General features: G+C 47.8%; 1 protein-coding gene across 2 annotated transcripts in view; it reads left to right on the plus strand.

Moving 5' to 3' along the window:
• Nucleotides 1-16,116, plus strand: part of MFHAS1 (multifunctional ROCO family signaling regulator 1) — a 99,046-nt gene extending 82,930 nt beyond the window's left edge. The window contains exons 2-4 of one of the 2 annotated variants that reach the window (XR_199821.2): nt 2,895-3,021; nt 8,882-8,992; nt 13,398-16,116. Coding sequence is in view for 1 of the 2 variants with exons in the window: in XM_004757815.2 (XP_004757872.1) it covers nt 2,895-3,021; nt 13,398-13,431 (161 nt within the window). In the remaining variant the exon portion in view is untranslated. The remainder of the gene's footprint in view (nt 1-2,894; nt 3,022-8,881; nt 8,993-13,397) is intronic. The other variant, XM_004757815.2, reaches the window with a different exon arrangement.
• Nucleotides 16,117-18,019: the final 1,903 nt, after the last annotated feature.

An 18,019-nucleotide genomic window follows, 5' to 3' on the forward strand; every position in this document is an offset into this window, starting at 1 on the left:
TCCTGACCTGCGCCCAAGGCATGGCACCCTTTAGTTTGAAAATCAAGTTTGTTTAAAGAAATTTGAGACTATGAGCTTCTATTTCAGTAGACAACACGAGTTATATACCACTTTTTGTATTTGTGTTACATTTTTTTAGAAGAACAAACTACTTGCCTTATTTTCTCAGTCTAGCAACAGCAATCTTAGCCAAATCTCCCATCCTAGGAATGCTGGCAGCATGCGGTAGCCTGTGGGAGAGCATAGACAGGCTGGAGACCCGTGCGGCCCCACTGCTCCATGTTCTGGAGCATTGCATGGATTTTTTGTATGCGTGAGCCCTCTTGGTGCCTCCAACTTTCATGCCGCCTCTGTGGCTGGCGGTGCTGCTGGGAGGAGGGGGACCCAAACAGAGCCGCTTACCTGGTTCTGTCTGATACTAGGAATCTGGGAAGGGGAGCACTAAAGCTGTTGGTTTAATAAAAATTGATAACGGATGCTTAGTACTAAGTCTACTACAGATTATTTCAGCTCTGGCAAACGGGTCTGCTCTCGGAAACCCGCAGCAGAGCCAGCAAGGGAGCCCCTGTGAGGGGGGTGGGCGCCTGAGTGGGGGGCTGGGCACCCACAGCTGGATCCTGGGCTCTTGGGCCACTGAGAGGCTGCATGAACTTCCAAGCAGGAGTGTTTTCAGGAGAAGCTTCTGGCCTTGGCAGTAGTCTTGGGACAGAAAGTGCAAAATGAAAATATTCCTTAAGGATCCGGGGAGAACGGTCCAGGACCAGCGTGTTACCAGGCCTGCGGTGTTCGGGGCACCCTCTTATGGTCCTGGTTGCGTGGCAGCTGGGTTGGGTCAAAGACGTGCTGGTCACTGTGGGACTTGGAACAAATGCGTTAAACTCAGAGAGTTTCTGACTCTCTGAGAGTTTCTGAGAACATAGTGTTCGGGCCAGACGACTTCCAACTTTGCATCCAGCTCTAACGTGCTATTACTTTGGTTCGTTTTATTGCTTTGATAGCATTTAGTGCTTGCATTCTTAACTTGCATTTTTATATTTTGGACTCTTTTCCTAGTTGGTGTCAGAGCTTAGCTCTGATATCCATGTATCCATGACATAAGCTAGTCATGCTTAATTAACTTTGCAGTAATTGGGTGTTGACAGTAGTTTGGTTAAGGAACTTCGAATTATATTCAGTTCATATCATCCAAAACCATGTAAAAATGCTCAAAGCAGGAAATGAATGCCTTATCATAAAAGTACAAATATGTCAATGCTTAGTTCATTATTTAAAAATAGTTGTTTTAAAAGTACTCTTCTAGGAGACGTGCTCTGGCAAGAAGAAGCAGTTCCCACTCTGTCTCGGAGGGTGAGGGCGAAGAGTAAGCTCCCCAGAGAGGACTTCCCAAGGTCACATCCCGAGTCTGCCTGCTTGCTAGCCCTTGACTCAGGGTACACCATATAACGTCCTGACCATTAGCTTCCTTATCTGTAAAATGAGGGTAACCCTTATAGAGACATCACACAGATGAAACGAGATGTACATTTAAAGCTCTCAGTTTGGGAAGCCTGGCTGGCTCCGTGGATTAAGTGTCTGCCTTTGGCTCAGGTCATGATCCCAGGGTCCTGGGATCATACCCCGCATCAGGCTTCTTGCTCAGTGGGGAGCCTGCTTCTCCCTCAGCCTACCACTTCCCCTGCTTGTGCTGTCTCTCTGACAAATAAATAAATAAAATCTAAAAAAAAAAAAAAAAAATTAAATTAAGTTTAAAAATAAATAAATAACATTTAAAGCTCAAGGTTCAAAGTTCAAGGGTCAGCACATGGCCATGCTTTTATTACTGTGGGTTCTGCTGAAGGTGGGGCCTTTAGAAATAGGATATTTTGAGGCAAAGGATTTTTTTTTAATTATCCTTTGTTGGCTTAACTTGGGGATCGCTAGAATCTCAGATCCATTCTATAAGTGATGGCTGCCAAAGAATTGACGTCTTATTTTCAGTAGTATCTTTGCCTAGTTGACATACATTTTTGTGTCCTTGGTTTGGTTTATTTAACGTCCCGGTTTAAGTAGGGGGACTTAGGCAGTAACAGCTCCCATCCTCAGCTAGGAGCTGGTTATTGCATCTTCTCTGAGTGAGAGCACTGGGGTAGCCAGAAGAAGAGAGAGAGAGGGCAGGCAGCTGCCCAGTAAGTGGATGAGAGAGGAAACTAAGGAAGGGAAGTCTTAGGGATTTAAGGATCTAGTCGGAGAGAGATTATATCCCAGGCATGCAGAGCCCCGGGGCTATTGTGGTGATCCATTAAGTTAATTGTCTGTTTTTACTAGAACCCTTTACTCATCACATAGTATTTAAGCTGGTGCTTTCAAATCCGCACACACACCTATGGAAGAAATCCTCTTGCCCTCTTGCCGGTGTGGAGCTGGGCTGTTTACCTTTATAGCATTTCCAGTGGGCTGCATTTCGAGACCATTTCTGCAGGTCTTTGTCAAAAGGCTGCTGCGGTCTGCCCCAGTCCCATCTGTCCCGAATGCTAATTACAGGAAGCTCCTTGGCAGACCTTGCTTGCCGGGGCTCTAGGGATCCTGGCTCCGTTCTTGGCTGTGACATCTAGATAAAGATCTCCGGCGCCAGTCTGTGAAAAAGAAGGTGAGGGAAATGGTGGGAGAGGCTGTCTTTGTTTGGAACGATGGCCCTTTTGCCACAACCACAAGACCATTCTCCATGGTGACGCAGATGAGAATTTAGGCAGCAGCGGAGTGGGAGCGGGGCCAGTTTTGTGATCCCCAGGGGCATATTTGTTCTCGGACCCTTCGCTTCCTCTGTACCTGCTTCCCCACCCCCCAGCGCTGTAACGGTGAAATGGTCCCATTCCTAAGGTACATCTCACGGATGCATTTTCTCTCTCTTCCTGCAGGGGAGCTGCTGAGTCAGCCCAGACCGGAAGGAGTGGCAGAGATCATTTGCCCTAAGAACGGCAGCGAGCGAGTGAATGTTGCCTTGGTTTACCCACCTACACCGACTGTGATCAGCCCCTGTTCTAAGTGAGTTCCAGATGTGGTACCCCCGTCCCTCACTCCCCATCCTGCCTCAGTGGTTGTGACAACAGAAAGCCAAAGTTCAAGTATGTGTTGGCAAACCCTGACCACTCCCCCCTGCAGACCTAGATCTCTAGGTGATAGAGACACTATGGCTTGCTTATTCCTAGCAAACTAGGAGGGTTTTTTGTTTGTTTGTTTTTGTTTTTTAAAGATTTTATTTATTTATTTGACAGAGAACACAAGTAGGCAGAGAGGCAGGCAGAGAGAGAGAGAGAGAAGCAGGCTCTGCAGAGCAGAGAGCCCGATGCGGGGCTAGATTCCAGGACCCTGGGATCATGACCTGAGCCGAAAGCAGAGGCTTTAACCCATTGAGCCACCTAGGCACCCCGGAGGGGGTTTTTTTTCTTGTTTGTGGGTTTTTGTTTTTGTTTTTGTTTTTTTGCTTTGCTTGATAAAAGAGTGTTTCGCAGCTTTATTGAGCTATCTGTCTGTCATTCACATACAAGACAGTTCACTCATTTAAAGCATGCAGTTAATTGACTTTTAGTATATTTGCAGGTATATGAATCCAAAAAGAGGTTATTGGGTTTTTTTTTTTTTTAATGGATAGTGAGAACAGTGCGGGCTCATTAAATAAGAAAAGCCTACAGAAAATCTGTCGTAAATTATTTTTCTCTGTGGGTCTCTGATTCTCAGTCCTTAATAATCAGGGGTTGTGCAGAAGGAAGCTTCCACCTTTCCCCAGACAGACTTAAACACGGAGAACGTACACGTATGAGCTAACTCGGACACAGGGTTAGCTTGGTAATTATACATCAGACTCATCCTGGGTTCAGCTTTTATTTGTCTCTTTTTGTAGTATTAGGAAGCAAACAGGGTACTGCTAAACTGAGGTGAAATACCTTTTCACCGCAGATCTTAGAAAGTGGCAGCCACAGGCTTCTTGGAGCAGATCTCATTATCTGGAGGCCGGCAGCGACGCGATTTGTCCCGCAGAGTAGTCAGACAGCAGACTTTCCTTTTTTCTTTCTAATTGACACATAGAATTTTTTTTTTCTGCATATATATAAGCTTTTTATAGGGTGCTTCCAAAGTTTGCGTTTGAAAACAGTGACCCATCCTCCTCATCTTGAGAAACTTGCTGTGAAGCTGCGTTCCAGAGAGCCCTGGGTGGAGTGGGCTCGTGCTTCTGCCCCGAAGTGTCCCTTTTCCAGATGACACCAACATGTGTCATCTGCAGAGCGAAGGGTCAGCGGGCGCTCATTCCATCGTAGCTGTGGAAGAGGCACCCCTTTCTCTAAATGGGGTGACTCATTCGAACACCCATAATTCGTCTTTGCTGGAAAACATCACTCAGTGCCCAAGGGGGCCGCTTAGCTAAGGCTGGGTGTGCAGAACGCTGCTTCAGCAAACCTGCTGCTTACGGTCTCCTTTGTCACTAACGGGTTCCCGAGACACTGTGCCATCGCGAGGCACTTCTTAGGATTACACAGTAGCTTCATACGAACCAGAGCATCCCCTGCCCCGAACCCATCAAATGATAGCAATGGGATTGCCCCTTTCTGTCAGACACACGTGGGGAAAGGGTAAGGGCATCGCGGCTCTGACCTGGAGGGCAGTAGTTTGCACTATGCTTTGCGCTGGCGGAGATCTTCCTGAGCTCAGCCAAGTCTTGTTTTGCCATAGCCGCATGGCAATTAAAGAGGCGAGAGAGAGAGAGAGAGAGAGAGAGAGAGAAGTTAACACATCCATTTGCACAAAAACCGCCGCGGCACCGAGCCTGCTGATCGACGTTCTCCCCAGGGCTGCTCGCTGTTCTGCCGCAGGAAGACATTTAGGCCGGCCATAGGCTGGCCGGGAGAAAGCGCTCTCGGCCCGTCCGTCTTGCACACTTTGTTGTACCTACATGATTAAGCAGCTTGAAGGTCTTGGGTCATCAGAGCCATGTAGCCTCCAATGTCTGGAGGCTGCAGAGAATACCTATAGGGATCAAGCTACTTTTGACCTAGCTATGGGAGTAGTTTATTTCAAAATGGATTTTTTTTAAGTCTCATACAGTGGACGGCAGGGTTGACATGGAGTCTCAGTTCTACACAAAGGAATATCCATGGAAACCAACATACAGGCAAGCCTGGCCCTGCCCAGCAGAGGTCTGATGTACACACAGATGACAGGGCATGGAAAGTAGGAGATTGGGGGTACTGAGGAGGAAAGCTGCCACAGGAGACAGTTATCGTGGGGTCACCGCTTGGGTCTGACCCCTGACAGTTAGACTTGGGGCTACCAGCAGGCAGGAGAACTTGGGAGGCTGGGCTGTTGCTGCACTGCCTTTGGAACTCCAGCCAGGTTAACTTGAGCAAGTCGTGGCAGAGAGATCTTTTACTTCTCCGTCATCCCAGAAAACGCAGGTGGATGGTGGAGAGCTGTCTTTCTGAATCAGGCCTATGGATAAGAACTTCCAGGAGGAAGGGCCAGGCGCGGGTCTGAAAAATGGTAGATCCCCCTGCTGATCACAAATATGTGCATGCTGCGCTTTCTGGTCGCTGGGGTCCCCTCCCTGACTCAAAGGGGGTGCTCCCTCGCCAGTGGTCTTTATCCTTGGCTACAGATGCTCTCTCTGGTCCGTAACCAGTTGTCAGCACCAAGGCAACGCTGATCCGTGCTACATGGGTCAGTGTTTTACTGCTCAAATCAGGAAAGGGTTGAGGGTGACAGGAGCATTCTTAGTAATTCCGCCAGCACAGCAGGCCTCAGCTCGAAAAGTCTTCCAGAATCCCATCAGAATCATCTCCCTCTCCTCCAGCACCCTTGATCTCCATCTCATGGTGGTTTCTGAGAAGACAGTCCAAGCTCTTTAACCAACTTACTCCTCTCCTTTACCAGTCAGAACAGAGACTTGCCATCGAACTTGGAGCCTGCCTCTGACCATGAATAAAATAATGGGGCTACCGTGTGCTAGAAAAATCATCGACCACTGTTCTTTGATGGGCTCTTTCTTAAAAATTCCAAGCTTTTCTATTTCTCATTTTGAGATTTTTCTGTGTGTTATTTACCTGTGGGAAGAGACAGAGAATAAAAGAGTAGGTTAGTGGGTTTTTTAATGTCCTTTTCCCTTTTGCCTTGGTGATTGGCGAGCCAGCTTTCCATTGGGAAAAGGTCCGTGAATGAGATGCCTCTCTTCTCCCTCATCCTCCCGGGGGATAACCGAGGAACTCAGTGGCTTCTTGTGCTCTTCACCGATTACTGATAGAAATGTGAGTCACCTTCAGACTTTGGCTCTTCGGGGCTGATTTTCAAGGATATTTGCCCTTGAGATGAGGGGAAAGATCACCTCGTAGCACATTGGCTGAAAAATTCTGTCCTCCTTAAGGTTATATGGATTCTGTCTGGTGTGTTTTTTTAAATAATGTGGTGGCTTTTGACACATTATTTTGTGGTACACAGCCACCACCACGGTCTAGAGGTAGGACGTTATTATCACTCCTGAAGGAAACGTGTGCCCGTTGGCAGCCACTACCGTCTCCCGCAACACCTAGTTCCGCGCAGTCAAGAAATGTCTCGTGTCACTTTCAGGAATGGCTTTGCCGCCTGGTGTGTTGGTATGAAGCAGATTTATGAGCTTCAAAGCAATTCTTAGAAAGTGTTCTTCTTGGCCTAGTTCAGTCTTTCGCCCACCCTGCTTCCAGCCCCCCATTTGTTGGACATCAGCGGTGAAGTGGGGGACGTTCGCCTTCTTCAGATCGTTTTTTCTTTTTCTTTTTTTGTAGTATAGATGACATTTTTTTTTTTTCAAAACACAAACTTTATTTTGTAGAGCAGTTTTAGGTTCACAATTAAACTGAGCAGATGGTACAGAGAGATCCAATGTCCCCCTACCTCCACACACCGCGGCTTCCCCCGCTTAGATGTCCCCCAGCAGACAGAGGGGCACACTTGTGACAGTGAACGACCCTGCACGGACACATCGTCATCGCCCAGAGACCACAGTTTACATCCGGCTCCACACTCGGTGCTCTCCGTCCCGGGGGTTTACGGAGCCTCCATTATCGTGCCCAAACTGTTATTTCCAGTGCCCTGAAAGTCAGAGGATGCCTCTCCCTCCCTCCGTAATCGCTGGCAGCCACTGATCTTTTGGGTTTTTTCAGCGTTAGTGAAGTCTAATTGTCAGTGAAATTGTAAGATATTTGAAACGTTCATCGCGGTGATTTGATACACGGTACGTTGTGAACAGTTTTTCGCCATCTCATTTGTCAGCCCCTCCAACACCTCACACACTCGTCCTCCAGGAATTCTGAATGGTCAGCCTAATCGATGCTGAGACACGAAAGGGATACTGAGTCTTGGACGTTACACGTCTCACAAGAGGCGAAAATATCCTTTCGGTGGGGAAAGTAAGGAGAAAGTCAGTTCATTTAAGTTTATGTTTAAAAATTTTATTTGGAAATTCGTACCTTTATCCCGCCTGCCCTACACGTTGAGACGCATTAAAATTCCAGTTCAGAAGGGGTGCATGAACTTCTTTAGGCGAATGGCAGCTCACTGTTCGTTTTTTATTTTTAGGTGCCTATAGAATGTTCCTCTCTTTCATTTCCAGAGAGGTTTAGACCAACCCACCGCTAGCAAGTAAAGTATAGACTCCAGTAAATGGCCAGATGACCCAGTATCTCCTGAGTTTCATTTAAGAGACAGAATTCAGTAGGTCAGTGTATAAAAACGTGTTACCTTAAGGCATCCTAAAATGCAATCTACATTCTTCCATGTGGTTGGTTGGTTGGTTGGTTTCTTTCTTTCTTCCTTCCTTCCTTCTTTTTTTTAGATTTTATTTATTTATTTTCCAGAGGGAGACACAGAGAGAGAGGGAACACAAGCAGGGGGTGTGGGAGAGGGAGAAGCAGGCTTCCCACTGAGCAGAGAGCCCAATGCGGGGCTCGATCCCAATCAGGACCTGAGCCGAAGGCAGACGCTTAACAACTGAGCCACCCAGGCATCCCTTCCATGTGGTTTCTTAATGGACTTACCCTTGAACATACAAGAAATGGGACCAGATCATTTTTATCTCCTGCCAGCTGCCATTTCTCTGGTGGAATCCCACATCTGTGTGGGGTGGTGGACACAACCATGGAAGTCAGTCGGGATCGGGGCAGTTCGTGTGTGGCCGGATTGGAAAACACTGGCTGGCTTGAAGATTGTTGAGCTAATAAGCTTTCTCCTTTTCCAGAAAGTATGACCGAGGATGAAAGGCAGGGCCAAGACCCTGCCTTTCAGGGCCACTTTTGAAACTTGGGTCATTGCGTACATACTGTAGCGTTCCCATTCAAGCAAGACCCCAGTAAATTCCAGCTTCTTACTGTTTATAAGTAGTCCCAAAGATATAGTGATGACCTCGCATAGGAATTTTGGCATTCTCCTTGTTATGACATAAGGATATTTAAGACCAATGGAAACAGCCTTTTATAAAAAATAGGAGGAAGACTCTGTGGCCTTTATTTCATCCGATAAACAGGCAAAAATGTTAGACTGCCCTCAGATTAGTTAGTAGGGACTTGATCATTTTCTTTCTTTTCTTTTTTTTTTTTTTTTCAAATCAGTAGAGCAACATGACTTTGGCTTTATAACGATGGAGAATCTTTCACTGACCACAGAGCAGTAAAACACAACAGGTGGGGATGGTATTTCGAAAGGAAGGGAGCTAAATGTGGAGGTGGCCTGGGGAGCGTATCACGCGGATGTGCTGTGTTTTCTGTAAGGAGTAAGACAGCTCTTTGCCTCGCTGTGCTCACAGGCCAGGAGAAATAGTGTCTCTCGGGTGATTTAGTGCCCCGCCAGCCACACTGATACTAGAATTTGTTCCCTCTCTGCTTAGGTATCTCCATACTTTCTTGGAAAATTAAGTGGAAAAGATAGTGCTTCTCTCCCCTTTGTCATCATTTTTACTGTATCCAATCTGTGACTTTAAGAGCGCCAGTTTTTAAGGGTAAGTCTCTGGGAAGCAGAGAGGGTTTCTTAAATAAGGGCTTCCGGAGGACTCAAGAACTTAGGGGGAAAACAGGGGTGGGTAGGGTTTGGGATGAAGAGATGTCGTACAGCGGTGCGTTTCAAGATGACCAACCCTTTGCTTATCCAGAATCAAGAAGCCTCTGGGAATTACGAATAAAGAAACTTCTTGATTCTTTTGCCTGAAACGATGCTATTGCATGCATGAGTCATCTTCGTTCCTTGCTGGAAAAAAGAAGTCATTTAAAAAAAGTCATGATGCATGGATGTAACATCAGGAAAATCTCAAGCAGATCACACTGCAAATAGCTTTTTATTTTTATTTTTATTTTTTTTTTGCAAATAGCTTTTTCAAAGGAGTGTTCACTTTTCATTTCTCAAGGCTGTTTGGGCTCTGGACTTAACGCTGCCCGAGTTTGAATCTCCGCGATTTCTTGGTGCCGTGACTGTAGACCCTGTCAGCTGCAGGGTCCAGAAGCGTTGTCTTGGGGGGCTGTTGGGAGCATCGAGAGAGACCATTGCGAGGGGAGCGGTTGGCACGGCCAACAGAGTGCACAGCGCTCCGTAAACTCGGCTGCGGCTTTTCCTGCCAGGGATGTTGGTGGTGTGCCCTGTGGGTAGCATATCAAGGTACTCTTAAAAGACAGAATTTCGAAATGCAGATCTAGATCCTAGAATGAAGTGTGCTCACTGACTTACCTAGCAGCACTTAGTCCTTGCCCGGGAAGGTAAGCTGTGTGCTGCAGAGGTAGGGAAGAAGGTTGGCTTCCCCTTCACCCCTTGAGGGTCTGTGTCTAAGGGCCCCTGCGGTGTCCTAACCCCGTCTTCATGGGAGAAAGAGGAGGGGAGTGGTATCATTTCTTTCATATCATCATCATCAATGCCTGCGGTGCCCGATGGACCCTCAGAGCAAAGCCCCCTAACCCATAATGCTCCCAACAGCCCTTTACGTTCTATCGGGTGGGGAAGCTCTGGGCGCCAGACCGAGCCACATTCTGACAGCCACGGGTACCGAACGGCGCAGCTGGGCCTAAAACCCATGTCGTGGCTCCGAGGTCGGTGCTGTTTTCACACCAAGTTCTTACACGGTTGTTGGAAAACGTAGTGTCATAACAGAGTGCCATGGACAAGATAGCTTGTGATGGACAGTGCCCTGGGGAAGCGCCAGGGTCGGGCCTGAGGCAGAGCGGGAGGAACTGGGCAGGAGCCTGTATTGCGTTTTCTGTGGGAAGGTGCTGGCCGGGTGTGGCCAGGCAGAGTCGTTTCAATGGGCTGTGGGGCACGGCAGTAGTCGCTAGGTGTCTGGTACGTGGCCCCAGAGTGAGGAAGGCAGATAGACAGGGGCCTGTGCTGCTGCAGCCTGATAAAGGAAGTGGTCCCAGGGTGTGGGCTCTGCGGGGTTGGCCTGGAGTTGTTCGCTATCTCAGTCCCTCCAGGGTCAGCCAGGGCCCAGATGTCAAAGCATCTGAAAACAGAAAACAAGAGACCTGTTGATATGACACGGGAGAGCTGCAGTTTCAGCCTAAGCGTCTCACTGCCTTGAAGAATTGTGCTGTTTTCCAGGGAAAGCTGGTTCGATCACCTGGGAGGTGTGTGGGGCTGAGCCTCCGGGCGGACCTCTCTTTCCGGCGGGCCCCTGCAGCTCCCTGGGAGGCCCCATACGCTTTGTAGGTGTGAATTACGGCCTACGCCCTCCGTGTTCTCCATCAGCCTGTCCTTCCCGCCTCGCGAGTGGCGCTGCTTTGCCCCCGTCTGCTGTACTAAGAGTCCGTCGGCTGCAACGCCTCCCTCTCCCACTTCCCCCCATGCGGCCGTCTGCCGAGGCCTGTCCTCCCTTGTCTTCAGTGTGCCTTGACACGAGGCCAGGTGACTTTCTCTTTGGCCCTGATGCTCCTGTCCCTACCAGGATATCTGTGTTTGAGTCCCAACTTGCCTCCATCTCTCTCATCTTTCTTTCCTTCAAACCAATATTCTCTTTCAATGTCAGATCCTGCCATTTCTCTGTCTAAAAGCCTTACATGGCCTCCTGGTGATTACAGACCCCCGTTTAAACCCCCAGGCACGACTCACAGCCCCCAGCGACCCTGCTGACACATGCGACACTCCCTTACCGTGGGAAGGGTCCACCATAGGGCACGCCTGGCTGGCTCTCAGCTCTTGGTGGGCTGCCACCCCTCCTCGCCTACCTGGTGAAGGCCCATCGTCCCGAGGGCCAAGGTCATGTGTCCTCTCCTTGGAGACACCATCTTTCACCCTTCTGCCTGGCATCAGTGACACCTCGCCTCACGTCTTACGTGCCACCCTGACAGTAATGGTCTCGTATCTGAGCTGTTTCTCACCCGTGACTTTCTCATCACATCTTATTCATTATTCATTCAGCAACACTTTGTTAAGGATTTACCCTCCAGGCATCGAGCCAGGTACGGAGGCTGCGGAAATAACCAGCCAGACCCCGCCCTCACGAATCCAGTCGTCTCTGGGGAGAAGGGGAATCAGAGACATAACCAGACAAACTCAGGAGGCTCTAATTACAACCAGAATGTGCTCCCTGCCACAGCGGGCGTATCAACAAAGTCCTGTGGGCACCGAGAGCAAAGAACGTTGCCAGGAAGGATTGAGAAAAGTTCCGGGAAGTAGCGTTGGCGGCGGGTCTTTTGGGATGGAGAAGCCGTGTGAGGGGGGCAGGGTGGGTGAGGTGACGGCTCTTTCCTTTCCTCGAGGGCCCGAGCATGAAAAGTGCTATCAGTGGGGAAGTACACTCAAACTGGTCTTCCTTTTTTTTTTCCCCCTCTCAAGAGTGGGCTATTTCCCTCTGGGCACCCTTGCTTAGACATTCTTGTGTTTCTGTCCTACGTGTGGCTCAGGGGAACAGACAGCCGGACACAGCTGTCTGCGTTGCTGAAGGCTCATTCGAGTCCGCGGGAAAGCGTTTGCCCAGCACACACACCCCCCCCCCACACACACACAGCGCTCCGAGGACCAAAGGCAAACTGCTTGGCAGAGGCATGAGTTTCCACACTGCCATCCTCTTTAGAATTAGATTTATTGTATTATGACTTGAATTTGCGTCCGTTTTCAAAACTTTTCCTACTGGGACGTTTACTATAATGATAGGCCTTCACAAGTCCTCAGGGCCAAGTGCCAGAGAAACAGGAAACTCTCCGGAGGGCCCCAAACATCCCCACCTTGCTTTGAGCTGTCCAGCGCTCTCGGGAGTCCAGAAACCCTCGTTAAAGGCTGCCCTGCCGCACACTGTTACGTCCCCTCTTGGAACCTTAATTTCCTTCTTGGTGAACGCAGAGGGGATGGGGTTTACCTCATGGGCTTGTTACAGGATCGAGGAGTCATCAAATACGGCTCCGCAGTGAGTGGTGTGAGTCTTAGCATGGAGTAAGCAGTCCGCAAACGGAAGGTGCAGACTTTGGGTAATGTTGCTAATATTAGACTCAGTCTCTTTAAAATCAAGCATCCCTGAGAGAGGGAGAGCATGGAGGGTCTGCGTGTCATTGTAGGAAAGCCGATATAAGGGATGGGGGCCTTGGACATTTTCCCCTCTAACCATTTGGTCTGAATTGAATGCCACTCGGTTTAATTAGGTGGCGGTGCAGGCATTTCTTCATTTTCTGTTCATCTGTCTCTGCCTTTTGGTTTGACAGCCTTGCCTCTGACGCTTTAAGGGTGCCTTTTAGGTGAGATAGACATCCTAAACCAAGAGTTCTCCCTTTTCAGGATAGATGCCTACTCCTAGCGGGTTATTACATGCGCGCGCGTATGTGTGTGTGTGTGTGTGTGTGTGTGTGTGTGTGTCCCCCCGTCCATCCATCCGTAGATGTTTCTCGAAAGGACCCAGGGTTAGAGTTTAGGCCTCTTGATTAGAAGTCTAGTTCAGCTGTGAAATGACAATGGATTAGGTGATTATTACTGATTAGTAGAGTTCGCCTTTATGTCTGAACTTCGGGTTATAAACGGAAGCCTTTGCCTAGCTTTCTAGGAAAAATGTTTTCCTTTGAAGAATCATGAGTTGCCTGACATTTACATTTTTTAAAAGATTTTATTTATTTATTTGACAGAGATAGAGATCACAAGTAGGCAGAGAGGCAGGCAGAGGGGGAGGGGGAAGCAGGCTCCCTGCTGAGTAGAGAGCCCAATGCGGGGCTCGATCCCAGGACCTTGAGACTGACCATGACCTGAGCCAAAGTCAGAGGCTTAACCCACTGAGCCACCCAGGTGCCCCTGACCTTTACATTTTTATAAGGAATTCCAGAAGTAGAAATTAAAATCTGCAAAAAACCCAAGTCCTATGATTGCTTCCAGTTCTTATCATTGAGACGCTCCTCCTGTCACCTTTTGTCATTGCTCTGCCTTCTTCTCATCTACCCATATAGGAAGAACGTTGGTGAAAAGCACAGAAACCAGTGACTTCTATGGCTGTGGAATTTCCGTGAAGAAAAGACAGCATCCGAACTCACCTGGACCATCTTTCACACCTGGCAGACCCTCCACGCTCCTGCGCGCGTGTCCCATGAACTCCAGCCAGTCGACGCGTGGGGTGCTTGCAGAGGAGGGCACAGACCTGGCCTGTAGAGGGAGTGGGGAGGGCAGGGGGGAGGCTAGGGGAGAACATGGAGCAAATGTTTTACAACCTGAACCTCAGAACTGTGATCCTCCGAGGAGAGCGCTACTTGAAGAAAAGAAAAAAAAAAGTCGAATGGCTTCTCAGGGATTTTGTTTTCTGTCCACATAAAAGCCATAGTTCGTTTAGGTGGCCGTATTTTGAGCACTCAGATTTCAGTTCTGTTAAATGTGAAAGAGGGATCGACTGACCGTTCATTGCTGTTCCGTGACTAGTGTAAAATATGTATATGTTTATCTTTATTTTTATAATATGCAAATACATTTAAATTTATACAGTTTGATGCTTCTAGCGTTAGTTCACACTGGGTGCGATATTCTGCATGAGAACTGTGCCAAGATGGGGCTGGTTTCTTATTTTAGCATAAGACCTTTTTGTTCATTATTTATTCTTTAATCCTTCTGAGATTACAAAAAAAAAAATATCTCTCTGTCCACGGATTAAGTGTGGGGGTCCTAGAGGTGACCAGGAATCAGCAAGAACCTTAAATGTGGTTCTTGGCACATTTAAATGTGGTTCTTGGCAGGCAGTGTCTCCTCCCCTTGTTTTAAATCAGGGTCCCCTGCCTGTAAGCCAGTTTGTTGGGGGGCCTGGTGGGATTGCGGGGTCGCTCTGCCCGCCTATCTGCCAGCGCCGGGCCAAGTGGTCATTGCTCCGGGCTGGGTTTCCTCTCGACAGTGAGTTGTCACAGGCTGGTGTGCTGATGGAGGCCCGGTGCTGGCGTTCTTCAGGGGACAGGGACAGTCCATGGGAAACCTTAATCTTTCAATAGCGCAAGGTAATCGGGAGTGAGTTGTGAATTGTGCAGAGAGCTTTGCTAACGAGTCCTTTTCTCTGTCTCTCTGCAACAGTCTGTGAAACTTAGCATAGCGCCAGGATAGCCCTCCACGTCTGGCTGGCAGACCTTAAGACAGTGAGTTGCCTCCAACAGGGATGGTCACCTGCCAGGAACTAGTAAAACCTTTGTTGTTCAGTCTCCACAGAGTAGAACATGAAGAGCAGAGCAAATTGCTCTCTCTTCCATTCCAAATCGGGGCCAAACGTATCAGCCACAGTAGTGACACGTTCTTTGACGAAGGGAGAGGACTCTGTTTGCAGCTGTCTCCTCTGCGTGTGGATGGAAAAAGGTGTAAAACAAACTGTTAATCTGTAGTGTAAGGCATGAAAAGTGAGTCAGCTGATGTTTTTCTTTTCCTTCTTCTATAAAGTATTGACTCTTGCAATGCCAGTATACGAGGTCTCAACATATTTTTAAAAAGAATAACCAGCTAGCAAGTGGCTGCCCTGGGAAAGTTCCCTAGCTGACGTCCGTAGATTGGGTGCTCCAGGAGTCGACTTGACTAATGCCAGAACCTCGGTTAAACGAGTGTGATTTCTCACGGTCATAAAATCAAATGGGATCTCAGACTATTTCTGCATTTTTGGATACTTGAATATGCCACCTCGATTTTGAGATCTCATGTCCTGTTAGAACACAGTCACAAGTTCACCTGCTTAATCCCTTGGTCACAGTTCTTGTGTGTGCGTGTGCGTGCGTGCGCCTCTGTGCGCGTGTGTGTACGCGCGCGTGTGTGCGTGTAAGCCAAATGGTAACATTTAATTGCTTTAGGGACCATCGAGTTGTTGGGCATAGGAGTTTTGTAATTGGCACGAGAGGGTTCCGAAACTGTCAAATGAACTGACTTTGACCAGTCTTTTGCAAGGACTCTGAAGGATGTGACTTTGGGCTAACTCCCCAGGGGACCATTTTAAATGGGAAAAAAAAAAATGTTCCTTTGGGTGACATACCCTGCAAAATGTGTGTTATTCTTATGAACTTAAATGCCCACATTCTTAATAACTGCTATTTTTGGACAAGTGATGTTTTGTGCTGTCATCTGAACCTTAGAGAAGCGGTATAATGAGAAATCTCGGTGTCACACGTGACCAGAAGCAACTCCAGAAAAGCCGGAGACCTTGCTTCAGGGTCGGGGGAGGGTTGGAGATGACGGAAAACGCTCTGCTCTGCTGGAACGGTCAGGCTCGATGCAGGTGGTTGCGTACCTGGGATGACACAGCCAGCCAAGGCCTAGCACAAGGGGAGACTTTGCAGATCGAGTTGTCCCTTGCCTCGCAAACACCCTACACATTAGTTACAGTTTCTATTCCTGCAATCTGTGGTATCAAAACCACTTCCTAGAATTGTAACAGTCCTGCCAGGATAAATGTTTTTCCCCCCTTCCAAAAGAAAGAAAAAAATGACAGTGCTCATGTTTGACATTTGTGCATTTGGGCTCTTTTGAATGAATGAAAAGGAAAGGGTTTGGTATAATTCCCGATGGGGTGTGTGTGTGTGTGTGTGTTCTTTTTCATACCACAGTTTGTAAATTGTAATTGTGGTTTCTCCTTGAATTGTCTTGACTGGGCAGAAATTTAAAAAAAAAAAAAAAAGTCAAAAAATTCAATAAAAATACAAAGAAATGGTGAAACAATTCTATTTGCAGAGTTTAGTTATTTGGGTTTATTTTGGTGGTTGTTGTTTTCTTTTGTTTCAGTTCTAGGAATAACTTCTATATTTTTTTAGTCGCTTTTGAACCGATGGGAGATGGATGGTGGCCGTGCTACTGGGGGATGAAGCCCCCACGAGGAACACTGACAGGTCCCTGTTTAAAACCCTGCCTCTTTCCAGAGCGCAGATTCAGTGCTTGAATATGGGCTCTCTCTTCAATCAGACCTTTTATCAGCAACTCGCGGTACTCTTCAGTCTAACTTGGGAATTGAGCACACATTTGCAAGTTCCCTTTGCAGACCTTGCTTTCCAGAGAGTTCTTAACAGAAGGCCTTGCCACCACTGAGCACATTGCCGGGGCCGCAGGGAGGGGTCTGTAGTCCCCAGACCTACAGGTACTGGCTCCGAGGCAAGGGAAAGTGTCCGCTCCCACAGGAGCCCGGCCTCCGGAGAAGCCCACTCTGGGCCCCTCCACCTGAGAAGGCAGCTGGAGCCTCTGGGGGCCCGGGACGCACCTTCTCCCCGCTGGAAAGCTATACCCAGGTGTGGCCATCAGAATTTTCCAAAGGCTGGGGAAGCTGGCCCTGGGCCCTCACAGCCCTTGAGTGGGGTGGGGGTGGGGGTCGGGGAGGGGGGGGGCAGCGAATCCTCTGTCCTACTGCTGCCCCTTCTGCTGAAGAGAGTAGTACAGGGAAATAACTCCTCATCTGGGAACCTCGTTGTGTATTTTTGGTTTTCTTTTAAACCAAGAAACTCAGAGTTCTTTAAACTTGCCAAGCACATAAATTAACAATGACAGCACAAAAACGCATGGGAGAAATGGAGTTATGTAGGAATAAAGTGTCTGTTTCCTTGGAACTAAGCTAATAGGAATCTGAAGTAGATTCTGGTAAGTGAAGACATATGTTGTAAGATTAAGAACACCCCTTAAGAAAGTAACTTAAAAATATATTCAAGAAGTTAATGGAATTGGGCGCCTGGGTGGCTCAGTGGGTTGGGCCGCTGCTTTCGGCTCAGGTCATGATCTCAGAGTCCCGCATCGGGCTCTCAGCAGGGAGCCTGCTTCCCTCTCTCTCTCTCTGCCTGCCTCTCTATCTACTTGTGATTTCTCTCTGTCAAATAAATAAATAAAATCTTTAAAAAAAAAAAAAAAGAAGTTAATGGAATTAAAATGTTACACTAGAAAATACCCACTTAATGCAAAGGTAGGCACTAAAGGATGAATAGAGGAATAAGAAAGTGAGATATAGAGAGGATAAAAATCAATATGACAGATGTGAATCTAACCATATCATTAATATCAGGAGATTATTTCTTTTTAAGATCTATTTACTACAGAGAGAGAAAGGGATTGAGTGAGGAGGGTGGAGAGGCAGAGGGTGAGGCAGAGAATCCTCGAGCAGACTCCCTGCCGAGCACAGAGCCTGATGCAGGGCTTCATCCCATGACCCCGAGTCAGCCGCTTCACAAACTGAGCCCCCCAGGTACCCTAATGAGATTAAACAACTTAATTAAAAGACAAAGACTGCCTATGTGGATTAAAAATTTATGTTCTGCACAGGAGGCAGATTTTAATGTGAAGATACAAATAAGTAGAAAGTAACAGGATGGAAAAAAATACACCAGGCAAAAAACAGCCAGGAAGAGCTGGCTCTGCCAATACCAGACAAAATAGACATTGAAGCTCACCCACATTTCAAGACACTACTAGAGACAAAAGGGACATTTCATGGTGCAAAAGTCAATCTGTCAGGAAGGAAAGGAAATTTGGGACATGAACAAAAATATAATGACACAGGGGTTGATAACCAATGGGTTAAAGAAGAAAATGAAAACACAACACACCAAAACTTGTAGGCCATAGCTAAGGGAATCTGCATATAGAC

Source organism: Mustela putorius, unplaced genomic scaffold, assembly GCF_011764305.1.
Source record: "Mustela putorius furo isolate JIRA1106 unplaced genomic scaffold, ASM1176430v1.1 tig00003932_pilon_pilon_pilon:0A:0A, whole genome shotgun sequence".
In the NCBI taxonomy this organism is placed as follows: Eukaryota; Metazoa; Chordata; class Mammalia; order Carnivora; family Mustelidae; genus Mustela; species Mustela putorius.